This window comes from Orcinus orca, chromosome 14, assembly GCF_937001465.1.
Source record: "Orcinus orca chromosome 14, mOrcOrc1.1, whole genome shotgun sequence".
NCBI classification, from domain to species: domain Eukaryota; kingdom Metazoa; phylum Chordata; class Mammalia; order Artiodactyla; family Delphinidae; genus Orcinus; species Orcinus orca.
Window position 1 is genome coordinate 74,039,162 of NC_064572.1, and position 18,016 is coordinate 74,057,177.

At 48.8% G+C, this 18,016-nt stretch overlaps 1 protein-coding gene across 1 annotated transcript in view; it reads left to right on the forward strand.

Annotated features, from left to right (window-relative positions):
* The first annotated feature begins 2,193 nt into the window (after nucleotides 1–2,193).
* HABP2 (hyaluronan binding protein 2) overlaps nucleotides 2,194–18,016 on the forward strand; it is a 37,203-nt gene continuing 21,380 nt past the window's right edge. The window contains exons 1-2 of the mRNA XM_004265825.3: nucleotides 2,194–2,343; nucleotides 14,914–14,950. Of these exons, the coding sequence (XP_004265873.1) occupies nucleotides 2,275–2,343; nucleotides 14,914–14,950 (106 nt within the window). The 5' untranslated portion in view covers nucleotides 2,194–2,274. The remainder of the gene's footprint in view (nucleotides 2,344–14,913; nucleotides 14,951–18,016) is intronic.

Below are 18,016 nucleotides of genomic sequence, written 5' to 3' on the forward strand. Positions count from 1 at the left end.
AAAGAGATGCCTAAGTCACATGGCTGATTCAGTGATTTGACTTGCCTGGAATTTCCATTTCCACTTTTTACAGCCTGAGCAGATGCTACGAGGGCTCCAGCTTTGAATCTGGAAAATAGCAACATCTTCGTGCACGCTGTCTCTGTGACCCTTGCTCTATGACCAGATAACCAGCAATGGTGTCAGCGCCCCACCAAGGACCCACTTAGCCACTGTCCCCACTTTCGCCACCTCCTAGTCTACGGAAGCCTCCCGCTCACAAGGATTTCTGTTCCATCACCTTGCTTCATTCTTTTTCAGACTTAACACTAACTAAAATTAACTTCTTTACTCTTTCATGGTCCGCCTAACTCCCCCTCGACCAGAATGCACGTTCCTTAAGAGCAAAGTTCACGTCCACCTCCTCTATCCTGGTGTTGCCAATGCCAGGCTCACAGCAGATCATCAGTGGATAATCAATCAATATTCATGTAGTGTTCATGAATAAATTGAAGGGAGTTTACAAGTGCACAAATACTTTAGCTTTCCGTACCCAGTTTTCCTTTTCACATTGAGTTGGCTATGCTATCTAAGGCGCCCAGGTTACAAAGTATCCAACTACCACTGTGAGACAGTGGTTATTCTTTTGCTCATTCATTCATGATGTATTTATTGAACACCTATCATGAGCCAGCCATGTGCCAGGCATCCCTGCCAAGAATTCAATGGTGAGCAAAACAGAGCGCCCACCTCATGAGCTTTTGGTCCATCGGGGGCAGTGGGGAAACAGATATTAATGGAAGAGCTATGCAGCTATGCACTTACAACCCTGATGAGTGCCATGAAGAAAAAACTCAGGCAGGGCTTCTGAGGAAGTAATGTCTGGGTTGAAATCCGAAAGATGGATTAACTAGGTGGCTGTCTAAATGAACTTGCTAAAGAGTGATCAGGGTTAGAGGTAGGAACAGAGTGAGGGGTGGAATAAGGATAAGGGGAAGAATAGAGGAAGGTTAGAGAAGAACTTTTCCAGAAAAGTGTGCCTGTATTATAGGGATCAGATGGATGTGGACCAAGAGTGAGTTGACGGCTGCCTAAATGAGGGTGGAGACAAAAAAAAAATGGAGAACAAAGGACAGATCGGGGGTAATTTAGGAAGTAAAGTGGCAGGACTTGGTTTGTCCTTCAAGGGTTGTCTATCTGGTGGCTGGGGCACTGACTCTGGCCTTCTCCTGGGCTGGTACCTTTGGGGCCCTTCATGACCAGCAACCTGGTCTCCAAAGGTGGAAGCAGCCACTGAGGAGTCCAGGTACACGTGCCGAGTAGGGACGGCAAATGGGTGAGGTGAGGCCCAGGGGAGCACCCGCCTCAGTCGGCAGCAGGGTTTCAGAACCTGGATTTAGGACTCAGGTGAGAGGATTCCTGGAGCCCTTGCATAGATTATTGCGGGCAGTGAGGTGTTGACGGGAGCTCACAGTGATGCCTATTAAAGAGATCAGTTGTACCCACGAGCACCCACACTTCACAGGTAACTGTTGCTCTACACATTGCTACCTGTAACCAGCGCAGCTATAAAAGGAACGCAGGAAACAATTGGCCCCGAATATGAACACCCTGGGTTTTTTTCCTGCTCTTGATCAAAGAAAGACTCCAATGAAAGGAGAAAAAAAAAACTAATTAAAAAGTTAAAACCTTATGTAATGAAATTTAAAAGAAAACTTTTGAAGCCAACAAGCAACCATTGGCAATGCTTCAAAGGGCCCAGAATCAATGTTTGTCAATAGCAGTTTTGCCTCCTTTAATTTATTTTTCATGAATATAAAGCGTGATGTTATTAGGAGCCCATCCATGCCTTAATTCTGTTTGAGATTTGGTGAATCCGAACTCTATTAACATTCTGTTCAAATCGGCAATGTCAGAGGCCTGTGGCAGGAGTTTCACCCTATTAGGGCTCTCACCCTGTGGCTGGGATGCCAGGGAACCATCGGGCCTTCTGCGCTGAACACTCAGCAGCTACCCCCTCACCCCCAACCCCGGGAGCCAGGGGCACTTTGCTGCTTTCTCTCCAGAAAACAAACCACCCCCATGGCTCAGCCCAGCCCCAAAGTTACCATTTGTTTAATCAAGATAGTTGGTTTGCAAAACATTAAACATTAAACAGTATTTGACGCCTAGTTAATAATTTGCATCCTCTTCATTTGTTCCTGAATCCTTGGAGACTGACACTTTCCCCCCTCAAGGCACAGACAACAAAAGAAATTGTTTTTAGAGCAAAACAAGAGTTCTTACACTACAAAGATGTTTGCCAGAATGTCTGATCTCCATGTTCTGCTGTTAATGTTTCTGGCGGGAAAGACAGCCTTCGGGGTAAGTGTTCTTTTCAAATATCTGTAGTTGAGAGACTCTGAGGTTATTAGGAGGACCAAACCAGCTGGGCCAGGAGTGACGAGAAACTTTAGTCGTGAAAGACTGGTGCCGCCAGGTGGAATAGGTCCTGATTTCAAGGGCTCATGCAGGCCTGGCGTGTTGGTTGCTGTTAAGGGGCCAGTTCCATGAAGCCATGCAATTGACCTGAGCCCTCTTGGAGCAGAGTCTCCACGAACACCTTCCAACTAAGGAGATCAGAGCAAGAAACTCTGCTAAGGCAGGGTGTTGTGATCTGGCGTGGATCTCAGAGATCCCTCTGGGAAGCTGCCGAAAGCTCCAAGCTCTCTCTCTGTGCATGCCAACACACATACCACGTCCTCCAGCTACTTCAGGTGACACTAGGGTAAGCATCCCTGTGCTTTGGCTCTAGAGGAGAATCCTGCTGGCAACACATTCACTTAGATGGATTAGATTTGGAGAGAAGCTTTGTGGGCAGCACTTTTTCTCCCATCACCCTGTAACCGTGGCTGTAGTGAATGGGTCAGAGAGGAGCAGGGGCCCCAGGAAGGTCATGGTGAGAATGGAAGGAAAGGGACATCAGGGGTTCTCACGTGGGGGACTCAAGACATCCGGAAGCAGGTGAGTTGTGGAGGTGTCGGCTCCTGCTGTGTGCTGTTGTGGTCCAAGAGTGTTAGCTGGGTCTTTGCGGACATGTGAGAGAGGGCCTTCACCAGACCTCGCACCTCTTGGTTGGGTCGGAGGCGTGAGTGTGGGCTTGGGAGCCAGGGTTTGAATCTCAGCTTTGCCGCCTTCTAGCTGTGGAACAAGTAACAAGTGACATCATCTCTGTGAGCCTCAGCTTCCTCTACTGCAAACCTAGTGATAATCTCCCCCAGATTTGGGGAGGGTCGAGACCGATTAAATGGGGCAATGTATGTGGCTTTCAATAAATGTTAGCTCTTTTCCCTTGAGATTTCCAAAATGAATACGAGTTCTCTATAAAAATCAGAGAATGCGCCCCTTTGTTGGAGTGGAGGGGGTTTGAATAGAGAACAAGAAAGGGGTGAGAACTGAAATAACATTCATAACCTATTTATCTCATTAAATACCTTTGTATCTTATTTTCCATTTCACTCCATAGAGATTTTCCTGCAGGCAGCAGATTAAATTCCAGGTTTTCTGATTAGCACGCTTTAAAAACAACAGCTTCTCCTCCCCTTTTGGTCAATTGTACTCAGACATCTACCTTAGTTTCATATTAAGCTGGCAATGACTCACCTCTGGAAGAGTTTTCTTTTCCAGAGATGACGTGTGTGTGTGTGTGTGTGTGTGTGTGTGGTGTGTGGCTACAATGACCGGTTGTTATCAAACCCCCTACATCACTGATCGTTGTTGGATGTCTGGGGCCAAGATGCTGCAGAAATACCGCATGTCTAGAGAAAAGCAATGGAAACGATCAGAGGTTCACAAGGGACCCGGCGAAAGTACCAGTCAGAAAGAATTAGATCCTAAAGTTTGCAGGCAAGGAAGAGAGTGGATGCAGTCTGTTTGAAATTCACCAAAAGGTAATGCTCGCCCCAAATCCCTTTTTTGCAAGCCCCAGTGAAGTTTTAGGGTTAGCGATGAAAATATAAGTCAATAATGGATAAAAGAGAAAATACGAGAGATAGCCTTTAGGCAATGAGATTAGTCAATTCCAAAGAGGGGATTCAGGGCTTTGGAATGTTTTCTTACTCCAGATGTGTGCCAGACAGGTGGTCGGGAGGGCAGCTTGTGTCCCATAGGCCAGTACACAGACATCCAGGGGGAAGTGGCCAGTTCACTCAGACGTCTAGAGAGTTTGAGGCAACACCAGGAAGGAAGGGGCCACATAGCCCGATGGACAGGGTGGCCTCTCCTGCCCCATGTAGCTAAAAATAATAACCAACTGCTACCATTTGATGAAAAATCCTGTGTGCCAGGCTCTGTGCTTTTGACGCCTTGGTCCTTGGGTCCTCCAGAAGGACCCTAAGAAATAGGTACTGTTATTGATCTCAGTTTACAGATCAGGAGCTGGGTAATGTGTCCTCAGGTCACAAAGCTGGGAGGTGGCAGAGCTGAGTCCTAGACTATGGCTGGCGTCCATCTGTCTGGATAAGGTCTCTTGCCTGGGGCCCTGGCTAAGGATGAGATTTCTTTGGTCCATATAGCTTCAGGGCATTGTCCTTCCTGTAGGGATGGGAGGCTCTTAGACCAGGGGCCTCTTTCCTGGGTGGAGTGTAACAGATTCCATGTGCCTCTGAAACTTTAAAGCAAAGGGTCTCTGATTGCTGCCCATTGGAAAGGTGCCTGGAGACCCTCCCATGAGCTCAGATCATGCAACAAAAATTATGAAGACTTCTCTGTAGGCTCGTCTTTAACTTAGGTTTTCATTCAGCTATCCACGATCCAAAAAAGTGCAGTCCAATATAGTTGTCATGGATTCCAGGGAATCCTCTTAGTGCCTTCCTGGTCTGGTCTAGATTTGTTTTCCTTACCTGTCAGTTTTGAACACCTGTCCCCAGCACAGTCTTGCATTGTTATTCCCATTTTTTTTTAAAATTTATTTATTTTTGGCTGTGTTGGGTCTTCGTTTCTGCGCAAGGGCTTTCTCTAGTTGTGGCAAGCGGGGGCCACTCTTCATCGCTGTGCGCGGGCCTCTCACTGTCACGGCCTCTCTTGTTGCGGAGCACAGGCTCCAGACGCGCAGGCTCAGTAGTTGTGGCTCACGGGCCCAGTCGCTCCGCGGCATGTGGGATCTTCCCAGACCAGGGCTCGAACCCGTGTCCCCTGCATTGGCAGGCAGATTCTCAACCACTGAGCCACCAGGGAAGCCCCTGTTATTCCCATTTTTTGAAGAGAAACAAGCCCAAAGACGTTGAACTAACTTTCCAGCCAGGACAAAGACCCAGCTCCATCCAATTCCTTGTCCATCACAGGAGGCCCGCTCAACTGTATGTGCCCCGTCCCCAGGGCTTGGACATCTCTTCTTGCTGTGGTTCTTAGGGTGATTTGAGGTGCCACTGGCCTCAGCCATAATGTAGTTTGACCTCTTCTAGGGTCATAAGCCAGAGGACAAGCTTGTCGGGCCCGCCCTGCTTATCTCAGCCCATGCACAAGAGCGGCCTTACAATTAAAATGCATGTTTGCTCCCATTTCTAAGCTTTTTAAACCCTAGAGTTTAGAGTCCAGGAACTCTAGAACTCCAGAATCCTCCTAGATAGAGAGTCACCAAAATGTCTGCACAGACCAGAGGTTGCAAATTGGTAGCTTGGGGTACATCCTGCTCACAGCCCGAGTTTTATTTGGTGGGTAGGAGTTCAGCCTGAAGAGGATTTTCATTTCCTTTCAATTGCCTGGTGACATCTGAGAATCAGAACATTTCACATAACAATACAGATCCCCAGCTTTTCTTGAAAATCAGGCATTCTAGTGACACAGGCTCCCATTCTTGCATGGCACAAAGGGGAGAAGGAACTATTGCTTATTAGAAGCTGAATTAGAAGCTTATATTAGAAGCCTCCCAGATCCCACAGGCCCCAGCACCCTCTCTTTCTGACACCCTCTCTGCTTGACAGGTGTACATTATCTACCTCATTCTACCTTGGAAAGAGAGAGGCAGAAAGAGAAAGAAATGGAGAGAGAGTCTGCTTGTCCGGTTATTGTTTAGCAACACTGTGGAGGCTGAGGTATTAGAGCCAATTTTGGATGGTCAGGTAACAGGGCTCAGTGTCTGATTAATTCAAGCATCCAAATCTACCTGGCCCCCAGGACCAAACAAGGCCATGGATGGGATAACACGAACCACCTTTTTCAAAGTGTTGATGCTCTGGAATGTCAGAGTCTCTTTCAGGCCTAGGAGACATCACTTCCTCTTGCTGTAACCCATTCAGAGTCTTCTGGAAAAGAGAGGGACTGAATTGCACTGCATGTTCTTATAGATTTTTAAGAAACCTGGTCCTAAGCACAAGTCCATCTCATTAGCTTTGGCGGTGTACACTGGTATTTAGGGAAATCAGGTCGCAGGAAATCGCATGTGTATGTAGGCACAGATATATTTATATTTTCAATTCATTAGAGTTTCCTAAATGCAAAAGCAATTCTGCTGTCACAGAGAAAGAGCATGGCAGAATATTCGGCAGCCGGGATTTTAAATAAAACATGCTTTTTCTTCATAATTAATATAACAAGGTTTCCTGGCTTAGGACTTGGCAAAGATCCCAGGAAAAATGAGGGGAGGGGGTTGGTGTGACGTGCTTGTGACCTGATGAACAAATTCGAGGAAGAGTTTGTGCTGAGTGAGCTCCCCTCAATCACTTAATAATTTGAAAAAAAAAAAATCAAACTCATTGACAACAGTGGCTAATCATAATCATAATCATAGCAGCAAGTATTTATTAAGTTTATCAAATCTTTACCATATGTCAGGTATTGTGTGGTTATTATCTCATGTAAAGCTTCCCAACAGCCCTAGGAGTTAAGGACCACTATTAACCTCATTTTACAGATAAGAAACTAAGCTTTACAGAAATTAAGTAATCTGTGCAAATGGCCCGCCTGCGAGGTTACAGAGCTGGGATTCAAACCCAGGTCTGCCTGATGCCAGTTCCATGCTCATAACCACTGTGTTAGAGGTTGCCATGCCGGGCACTACCCCGAAACGACTGGGACTCTCAATGTGGAATGGAAGGTGTCCAGGGGCCTCAGACTCCAGTTTCAGGCAGGAGGAAAAGCCACTCCCATCTGGAGGCTCCTTCAACAATCCCCGGAGCTTTTCTTTCCAACACCAGAAGGATCAAGTCTTGCTAGATGGCAACCCACTAGCTCAGTGCTTTCAAAACTTTAGTCATGAATGAATCCATCGTCAGAAATTTTGCCAAAGCCCAGACTAGTTTCTTAATACTATTGTTGAACAGACTCACTTTTTGTCTACCTAGATAGATATATTTTTAAAGGAAACCATCACTACTATAAATGGGAAAATCAAAGAAGATGAAACAATGCCATTGAATTCTAACCGGCTGCAGCTGTCACGCTAAAACGCAGAGCTGATGCCTGCTTTCTCCTTGTTAGGAGCAAGAGGTAGAGGGGAGGGACTTACCAGGGCTACCCCAGTCTGTCTTTGTGATGGGATTGGAAGAGATGACAGTAAAACTGAGAAGGGAATGACTCTCTCACGCTGTGTTTTGATGTGATGACTCTCCCTGGCCAGGCACCACCCAAATCAGCTTGGGTACCAGCAGTGGTTCATGTCCCACAACAGAGAAGGCACAGAACTAAAGACAGCTTCAGGGGTGGCGTTGGTTCCCATCAATGGGGAAGTTACTTTCCTGAGAACCGACTGGCCAAGGAGGTGAATATGGGGCTTGTGCCCATGTGGTGGGCCTCAGACTCCACCTCCACAGGCCCTTCTGTTTCTTTTTTTGTACACCTGCCTTTTCAAAGGGTTCTGAAGTGCATGATCACATCCAGAAATGAGTGTTTGTTTTTATCCAGTCTCCTTATCCTGGATGGTCTCACCACCAATCCTTCAGCCCCCTCCCCACAAGTCCTGGGATGAGCCATCCGTACGAATACTTCTCACTAAGTGCTTACCTGAAGAGTAACCCACTGCAAATGCTGTGCTCTCCCTGAGCAGACAAATCCCCCTGAATCAAACGTCAGGTTGGGTAAGGGAATTCTTTCTTTTATCACTGGGGAAACGAGGCACAAAGAGATTCAACAATTTGCACGGGAGCAAAGATAGACTCACCTGTCTCCTTGGCCAGGAGCTTCAGGCCCAAGAGAGGTAGAATTGAAGTGTGGCCAACGGCAGAGTGAGCTGGGGGCTGATTGAAAATGCATGTTCGGGGCCCACTCCAGGCCCATGGGAGCACAACCTGCAAGTGGGGCCCAGGGATCTGAATTCTTATCAAACGCTCCTGGATAAAAATGGAAATTCCCAGGGTCTACAAACGGGACTCTCCTCTCTGCCCTGCCCCGGCCCTGCTCGCCACATGAAGCTGCAGTCCGGTCTCCAGTTAACCGGTCAGAGGTCTGTACAGGTGGCTCTGAGCCAGGCACAGGTGATCAGCCTCACAGGGAGGCGACCCGGCCTTGAATTCCTCCCTGGCCCAATCCACTCGCGTCCTTACAGGAGCCATGTCACCCTGCTGGGCCTGAGCTTCCTCCTTTGCACATAAAGGGTCGAGGCCAGCTCCTCTTCACAGTGCCTCCTGGCTCATCGCTGCGGTCCTGTGAACAGCTTCCTCCAGGCCCTCGAGAAGGAAACCACCCACAGGGACCACTGGCTGGTGCCTCTCCTTTGGCCTCTGAATTTTCCCGTTAGAGCCGTTCCTCCTCACCCTGAGCTTCAGATTAAAGCAAAGCCACAGGGAAGCTGCCGATCCTGGGACAGCGTCGCACAGCTTGTGCGCTAAAGCAAGGATGAGATTCCTGTGACTACAAAGGACTGAGTGGCACCGCCTCATCCCTGCTAGGTTGCCTAGAACCTTTTAAAAATGGAGGGCTTCCCCGGTGGCGCAGTGGTTGAGAGTCCGCCTGCCGATGCAGGGGACGCGGGTTCGTGCCCCGGTCCGGGAAGATCCCACATGCCGCGGAGCGGCTGGACCCGTGAGCCATGGCCGCCGAGCCTGCGCGACCGGAGCCTGTGCTCCGCAACGGGAGAGGCCACAGCAGTGAGAGGCCCGCGTACCGCAAAAAAAAAAAAAAAAAAAAAAGGAACATAACAAGTATTGGTGAGGATGTGGAAAAATCAGAACCCTCATTTATTGCTGGTGGGAATGTAAAGTGGTGTAGCCACTGCGGAAACAGTATAGCGGTCTCTTAAAAAGTTAAACACAGTATTACCATATGACCCAGCAATTCTACTTCTGGTACTGGCCCAAAAGAATGGAAACCAGGGAATCAAACAGATATCTGTACATCAATGTTCATGGCAGCCTTATTCATATAGCCAAAAGATAGAAACAACCCAAGTATCCTCCAACAGATGAATGGATAAACAAATTGTGATAGATAATGGAATACTATTTAGCCATAAAAAGGAACACATTTTTGAGATATGCTACAACGTGGACAAACCTTCAAAACATTATTCATAGTGAAATAAAGCCAGTCACAGAAGGACACATAATGTATGACTCCACTTATAGGAGGTACCTAGAACAGGCAAAGTCATAGAGACAAAGTGGAATAGAGCTTACTACGGGCTTGGAAGAGGAAGGAAGAGAGTCGTTGTTTAATAGGTACAGAGTTTATGTTGGGGATGATGAAAAAGTTTTGGCTATAGACAGTGGTAATGGTTACATAACATTGTGAATGTAATTAATGCCACTGAATGCTATACTTAAAAATGGTTAAAATATCATGTCGTATATATTTTACAATTAAAAAAAAATGACTGAGGCTTTGCACATCTCATGACATAGCTTTTTGCAGGAGGAGCCAGAGTGGGAGGATGTTGTGAGGCAGCAGTTGGGATGGTGCCTAGGATACTGGCAACCCCTGTCCTCTGTCACCTCCGCCTCTCAGCCTAACCTTGAGCTGTGTCCAGCAGTGGGGACTGGCTCTGCTGAGCTGCGCAGTCCTGTCCCTGGCTTGCCTTCCAGCCCAGGAGCCTCACCCTCACCTGGCCACAGTGCAGAGTTCTCTCCTCCCCAGCTACCTTTAGGAGCAATGCAAATCTTTTCCTGGTGTGCAGTGACATCTGGTCTACCACCCGGTCATGGCAGAATAACTGCAGAGAAAGAGATGGCTGGAATTTGAGTCCCAATGTCTTACTTACCAGGTGAAAGATTTTTCTGCTATTGGTTCATTCTAAGTCAAGCTTCTGGCCCCAAAGGTCAGGTCTAGCCCCACTTCTCCCTTCTACTGCTTCCCAGTCCTCTGAGAATATTTCCTATCAGTTAATTTCTGGAACCCATCAAGACAGATTTTAGCTTCTGCCTTTTTGTTTTGTTTTCAAGAAGGTCTAGAATTGTGAAAGGTAGAGGAAGAACCTGAGTTGAAATAATTACTAGAATAAAGATAGGACAGAAGAGATTAGACCTCAACTCCCTCCACCCTCGAGGAGATTACACTGTAAATCAGGAAGACTCCGAAGCAGGATCCTTCTCTCTGCCCCTCCCTGCCTTGCCCACCAACCACCTTGAGCCTAGAAGACACCAGATCGTGAGACACGCTCCCTGGTGACTGGGCTGGGGGGTGGGATAGTAACATTGCTAATAATTTGCTTCCAACTGGGGAAGGCCAAAGTCCTGAGCCACGGGTCCACTGTGGACGCCCAATTGTAGATGGGCCAGCAGGTGCGCCTAGAGAGGCCTCCCTGGATCTACTGCAAAGCAGCTACCTTTCCCTGTGCAAGAAGCTGCTATCCCCAGCCTCTAAGAGGAGCCGAGGCAGCTGCGGCCCCTCATCGCTGGTGAGACCGGGAATAAATGTGGCGGACGAAACAGGCAGTGGCTCGTGTGCCTTCCGACCTGGGTGAAGATGTTTGCCGAGATGTGTTTGTCACAGTGGACTGGCTGAGGCTGCAGATGACTTTGCTCCTTCCCCAGGTGTCCATGGGACCTAGTGGCCCCCTCTGTGTCTTCCCAGGCCTGGGCAACTCTGGACAAGATTTTCCCAAAGGTTTCCAAGAATAAGGACCCAATCTCTTCACCGGGCTCAATGTCCTGCTTCTCTTAGCATTAAGTAGCTCTCCCACTTCCTTCTCCATCTTTTCAACACCATGTTTGCAGGCCGTGGGTCCCTCATCCCTCACAGCAATGGCTCTGGTGTTAGACTGGCTCTTTTCTGGCCTGGCGCTATCATTTCCTAGCTGAGTTATTTGGGGCAATTTAATCTCTGCAAATGTGTCTTCTCACCTCTAAAATGGGCATAATTATAGTACTTCAATTATCAAGGATTCTGTGCAATAAAAGAGACAAAATGCACATACATCATTTAGCACAGTCCTTGGCAACTGTCGGGTCTTAATAAATGCGAGCTGAGATCACAGCTGTCCCTTCCTGCGCCTCTTCCTACTTCTTTTGCATCAATGACCTTCCTATTTAGATTTGCAAGTCCAGGCATAGGAGTTCTTACTTCCCTGTCTCTTTTGAAAACTGGAATGGAATAATAGGATGAAAGGAGGCAGATACTGTTTCTATCCATCCCCCTCAGCCCCCCGCCATCATCCAGGTTAGTTTCAGGATCCAGATATACGGCATAAATCACTGGCTATTGTCCTAGCCTTTCCGGTTTGGTCCCCCAATATCCAGCCTGGTGTTTGGGCTGCCGGTGTCCACATTTCACCACAGCCTCTTTCTGAGGGTGGATCCAGTGATCCACAAAATGAGTGGATCTGCTTCCGACCCCTGGGACACCCTGACATGCAGCCCAGGCTGCACAGCTGGGCGGCAGCTGCTTCAGACCCCCTGAGAGCCTGTGGGATCTGAAGGTGCCCCCAGGCCAGGAAGGTCCTGTTTTCTTTCTGTTTGCTTTCCGTCTGAGCCCCAGCTCCAGCTCCAACTCCTGGGAAGGGCACGTCTGCCACCTGCTGGCTGTGGGCAGCGCAGCACCTGACTCTCCCTCAAGCTCCAGTTTCCAGCTAAGATTTGGGGGTCTCGCCCTGGCTCAGGTCCTGAAGGGCTGGATGAAGACAGGTGGAGAGTGACGGGCCCTGACGTCCACACAAGCTTTATGGAGGGAGGATGAGGCAGGCAAAGGACCAGGACTGGCTGTGACGAGGGAGAGACTGAAGGAGGTGTAACATTTGCCCTCAGGGTCCCCTCATGCTTCTTCTCTGTCACCTGCCTGCCACTCATGCCCAGAGGTGTCAACGTCAGCTGCTCCCTGTTCAAGCACCCCAGCCCCAGAAACACCCTAAGACCTGAACCTGCCCTTCTTCTGCCAACTCCGCCTGCCACTACCAACCCCCACGAAACAAAATCCCCACCCCTTGTCTATTTCCTGCAGAAACAGGGCAGGGCAATAGTGATGCATTTAAATAGTCACTGTCCAGACAACAGATGGCTTCTATCCCTTTCTTTTTTTTTTTTTTTTTTTTTTTTTTGCGGTACGCGGGCCTCTCTCACTGTTGTGACCTCTCCCGTTGCGGAGCGCAGGCTCCGGACGCGCAGTCTCAGCGGCCATGGCTCACGGGCCCAGCCGCTCCGCGGCATGTGGGATCTTCCCGGACTGGGGCACGAACCCGTGTCCCCTGCATCAGCAGGTGGACTCTCAACCACTCCGCCACCAGGGAAGCCCCCTCTCCCTTTCTTTGCATGACTTTCTCCCCCACAACTTTTTATTTTGTAATTTGTCAAACCTCCAGAAAACTGGAAAGAATAATTCACTGATTATCATTCACCCAGATAGATGCAACACAGAACCTTTGCCATAGTTGCTTTCTGCCATGATCTCTTATGCATTGGGGAAAAACCCAAACGAACTTTTTGGCCAACCCGATATATACATTTGTTTTGTTTGTTTGTTTGTTTGGTTGGTTGGTTGGTTTGGAATCATTTGCACCTAAATTGCAGACATCTCCCTCCCTACTTCAGCATCTTCTAAGAATAAGGACGTGTTCCTACAAAACCACACTACCATTATCACTCTCAAGAAATTCAACACTAACGAAATAATACTGACATAAATCTATATTCAGATTTCCCAATTGTCCCAATAATATCCTTTAGGGCTTTTCTTTTCTTTTTTTTTTTTTTTAAATCTAGGATCCAATCAAGGACCCATGCTGCATTTCGTTGTCAGGTGTCTCTAGCCTCATTTAATAAAGAACAGTCTTCCCATCTTTTTTGCCTTTTATGACACTGACAATCTTGCAGAGTCGAGGCTAGTTATTTTGTAGAAAGCCCACAACTTGGGCCTCTCACGTTCCTCATGAGTAGATTTAGGATAAGCATCTTTGTCCAGAATGCTACACGTTGATGTTGTGCCCTATTGTGCGTACATCACGTCGGGATGCATTCTTTCTTTTTACCATTTTACCCAAAAAAATGACTGAGGAGGCTACAGTAAAACAGAAAATTAAAACTTCTGCTGAGGGTAGAGGAAGCAAATATACCAAACTGCCTAGACTGGGTATGAGGAAGATACATCACACTGACAACGGCCGCTTCCTGGTCACCGAGACCCACCCAAAGGGAACCCTGTCAGGAGATAGAACTCTTGTTTTCCAAGTCAGAGGTCAGCAAACTTGGTCTGTAAAGTACCCGATAGGAGATATTTGGGATTATACTCTCTGTGTCAACAAACGCCCTGCAGTTGCAGCACAAAGGCAGACACAGGCAATGTGTAAGCAGGTGGGCGTGGCCATGTTCCAATAAAACTTTATTGGCAAAAACACAACTGCCAGGTTCAGCTCAAGGACCTTTGTTTGCTGACATCTGATGTAAGTGAAAGAAAATATTCCAGCTATTAAATAGGTAAAACTTTCTTTTTCTGGTAAGTACTGCATTGTAAAAAAAACAAAAAACACTACCACCACCACCAAAAACACTATTCCTATCATTATTTACTTTTTTATGCAAAACTTTTTGAGGCATGCCATGTGCCCAGCACCGGCTCAATATTGGGTAAATACCTCAGAGATGAAACATACAAGAGCCCTCCACTTTCTTGTGAGGGCAGATGTGAGAGACAGATAACATGCAAACAAACATACAAAACTACAAGCTGTAATGGGGACCATGGAGGAAATGAATGGGTGCAGAGACAAAACAATGGGGGCATGTCATACTGATAGGGGAGTCAGGGAAGTGACATTTAAGCTGAGACCCAGTGATGGTCATTGGAGGGGTTGGGTGGAGAGCTTTCTAGGCAGAGGGAATAGCAATTGCAAACGGCCTGAGGTGGAAAGAGCTTGGCTAGTGTCATTTTGAACCTAGGTGTGGCTGGAGGTTAGTAAAGAGCAGCAGGAGAGAGGGGTATGGGAGGAGGTTTACAGGTCATAGTTGGTGTTTGTATTTTATTCCAAGAACAGTGGGAAGTAATTGGAGAGTTTAAGCATCTGTTCATCTCCAACCTTAAGGAACTGTCACCTGAGACAATCGCTAGACTTGGGCATGAATCCGAATCCTCTCACGGCTGTGTGACCTCTGAGCCTCAATTTTCTCATCTGTGAACAGGCTGATAAAGCCTCTTCATAGGGTTGTTAGAAGAGTTAAATGCAGCAATGTGTAGTCGGCCAGAGGAGATGCACAATACATGCTGATTACTGTACCTGACAAGACGGTCAGTACCTGGGCGGCCAGGTTCCAGCATGGAAACAGGTAAGAGCAAGCACTACACATCCCCCCTGGGGAGAAAGAGTGACGCTTTGGATCACTCAGCCAGCACAGGAAGAGTGGGGAGCATCGTCAAATAGGCCCCAGCCCCTCTCTCTCCAATCCACGACACCACCGCTCCAGCCATCAGGAAGTACCCCGTGCTCCTGTGCCCTAGCTATGACTCCGAGAAGGCTCCTTTCAGCTCGCAGGAGCTCAGGAAAGCACCCAGCCTGCTCAGAGGACTCAACCTTGCTCTGCTCTGTGTCATTTTGTTTTTCAGTTCTCCCTCCTGTCTTTACTCACCGACCCGGACCCAGGTGAGTGTGCGGACCCCCTTGGGGCTTCCAACCCCACAGGCTGGTTCTGGGATGGAGAAAAGGGGGCCTGTACATGCGAGTGTGGATGTGACCTCAGGGTTCCAATGGTTCAGAAGTGTCACGGACTGCTTTGAGGATCTTCCCAGAGAAATGCATTCCTGGGTATTTGTGTGTCCACACACATACACACACACACACACACACACACACACAGTGCTTTACACAATTTTGAGTTGCCTGTGGATATCCCTGATGTCCAGTCTCATGACCCCAAGGGAAGAATTGCTGAAGCCGTTAAACCCCTTCATTTTATGCAGAAGGATACTGCGGCCCAGAGAGGGGAAGCAACCTGCCCAAGGTCACACAGCCCATTAGTGTCTGAAATGAGACCAAAAGGCCAAGGCAAAGTGAGGGTGTCTTGAACAATGGCTCCAGGAAGGCCAGCCCTGTGCTACCCCACTCTCTCCACCCACTTCGGTGGGGAGGCAGCCCCTCTGTGCTGAGAGGGTGGTGCTGTACAGGCAGCCCCCGGCTGGCCCACCGCTGCTGATGGCCTCTCACCAGCACCCCCACTGGGTTGCCCCTCCACCCGGTGTGTCTCCTCAATGTTCTTTCACACAGGCTCTTCTCTCACAGACACACCTGCTACCTCTCACCTGCCCCGCTTCCTCTGCCTGGTGCCCTCAGACGGGCCTGGGCTGAGCAGAGCTGCTCCTTCCTGCCACATCGTCCATCTCTCAGTCTCTGTCTCTGGGTCTGAGTCTCCCTCTGCTGCTCTGAGGCCCAAGGGAGAAAACTCCACTGATTATTTCACTGGGGCAGAGGACACATCCCCCACTGGTAACGACCTGCGTTGGTCACCCACAGAGGACAAGAGCCAGGCACATGGAGATCACAGTCGCGTCTAAACATTGGATCAAGGGTCTCTTCGGAGCAAAGAAGGTGATAACTGGGTCAAATTCAGCTTGACAGTCAATATTCTCTGGCAGCAAAGCCCTGGATGGGCAGACAGATTTGTGCCGGCTCAAGGCAAGCGATGCTTGGAACTTGTCCTGCCCTGCACGCTCAGGGAATGTTTGTGGAATTGGATAGAAATGTACATGAGCGTGGTGTGGGGACTGGGAAAGGATCTGTGTCTTTCCCCAAAGCAAAGGAGAGTGTTGAATTCAACAACATATAATTCAATTGCTTGGAAGAATCATATTTCAGGGGGTTCCCCCAGCTGGCCAGACCAGCAGCACACTTGGAATCCAGGGTGGGTCCAAGGCCAAGAGATGGGAAGAGATGCCCCCTCCCCAGCCTTCAGCGCGAACTTCTCAGGCACCACTGAAGGGGCTGCTTTGGTCTGGGTGCCCACGAGACAGAGCTTCGGAACTATGGGCTCGCACAGAGGAAGAAACAGGACATCTAACACTCAAGGGACCTCACCCTCTTCAAGTGTTTGAAAAGCAGCCCCGGGCTTCCCTGGTGGCGCAGTGGTTGAGAGTCCGCCTGCTGATGCAGGGGTCACGGGTTCGTGCCCCGGTCTGGGAAGATCCCACATGCCGCAGAGCGGCTGGGCCCGTGAGCCATGGCCGCTAAGCCTGTGTGTCCGGAGCCTGTGCTCCACAACGGGAGAGGCCACAACAATGAGAGGCCCACGTACCGCAAAAAAAAAAAAAAAAAAAGAAAAGCAGCCCCACCCGTAGTCCACCAGGTGGGCTTTGTGGGAGTTAACAGGAGTATTTACCTCAAGAAACTTTACTGCCACCTGCCAGAAAGTTGCAAAAGACGTCTACAATGACTATGAGTTTATGACACCCTGGATTGTGCAGTGAACAACACGAACAAATGTATGCAGTGGCCCTACTGAACAGACCTCACAGAAAAGGGAGTGGATACATTCTTTGTGTCCATAAGGCCTTCAGCTTTAATCAAATAGATTGGACACTTTAGGGTCAGATTTGATCTGCAAACAGGAAGAACTTCCTCATCATCATAGTTGTCAAAAAATCTGAATGGGCTTTTGGGCTCTTGAGTGGTAGTGAGTTCTCCATTCCTGGCGGTATTCGAGCACAGGCTGAAAAGCCACTTAGTAAGGAGTGGAAAATGTGGCATTTAACATACTGAGATTCTGGGCTTTATAAGAACCCTGCCAAGGGCTTCTGATAGTTCGGTTAAGTAGATGAAGGGATCCTGGGACAGGCCACATGCATGCCCCCGAGTCCATCTCGAGGTGTTCTGTCAGCCTCTGGCTGTGGAACAGGGTGAGATGTAGTGGCTGGGTCTTTCTGCAAAGAGCAGGTTAGGTTCTAAAAACAGCCCTGTTCGCGTCTGATTTAATTTCACCTGAGGGTTGTACTTTGATGGAATTTGTCAGATTCCCCGCCGGCTTTGACAACAGTGTGGCCAAGGAAATGCTGTGCTCAAGTCCACGGGCAAGCTGCTACTGGAGTTGGTCTTGCTGGAGACAGTACATGGTGAGGGCCTGGCTGGAGCAGATGGGCCTGGGCCACAGTCCCCAACGGGTGGCAGAGGAGGTGACCATCAAACAACACAGACTCTGCCCATCTCCCCAAAGCAGGTGACATGACAGCCCACAGGCCTGCAGAAATGCCTCTTCAAAGCCAGCTAGATTCTGCCCAGCAACACAGGCTGAGCCCATCCATCAGCTGTCCTGACGCCTGCCAGCAAGGGTCTCTGCTGGGCTTGCCCTGTCAGCCAGAATGGAAGCATCAAATGCAGGCTGACAGGGTTGGGGTTTGGGGGAGGCCCTCGGAGGAACCGTCTGTGCCACAGTGATGGATGGTGCCAACAGGGACGGCATTCCAGGGATTTTTATTCTGTTCCACACATCTGGCAAGCTCTTTAACCCAAGCAGCTGCAAAACCCCACCCCAGGAACTCTTGAGTTTTTCCGAGAGACCCCATGTATGGACCACGATAATCCTGGTTGAGGGACCTGGAGGATGTGACAAAAGAGATTTCCCAATGGTGTTACTTCCTGGAAGCCAAAACCCATGGAGTTTCCGGAAACACAAACCCACAAGAGGCTCCAGGGCTCATAAACTAGCAAGCCAGACTTGGA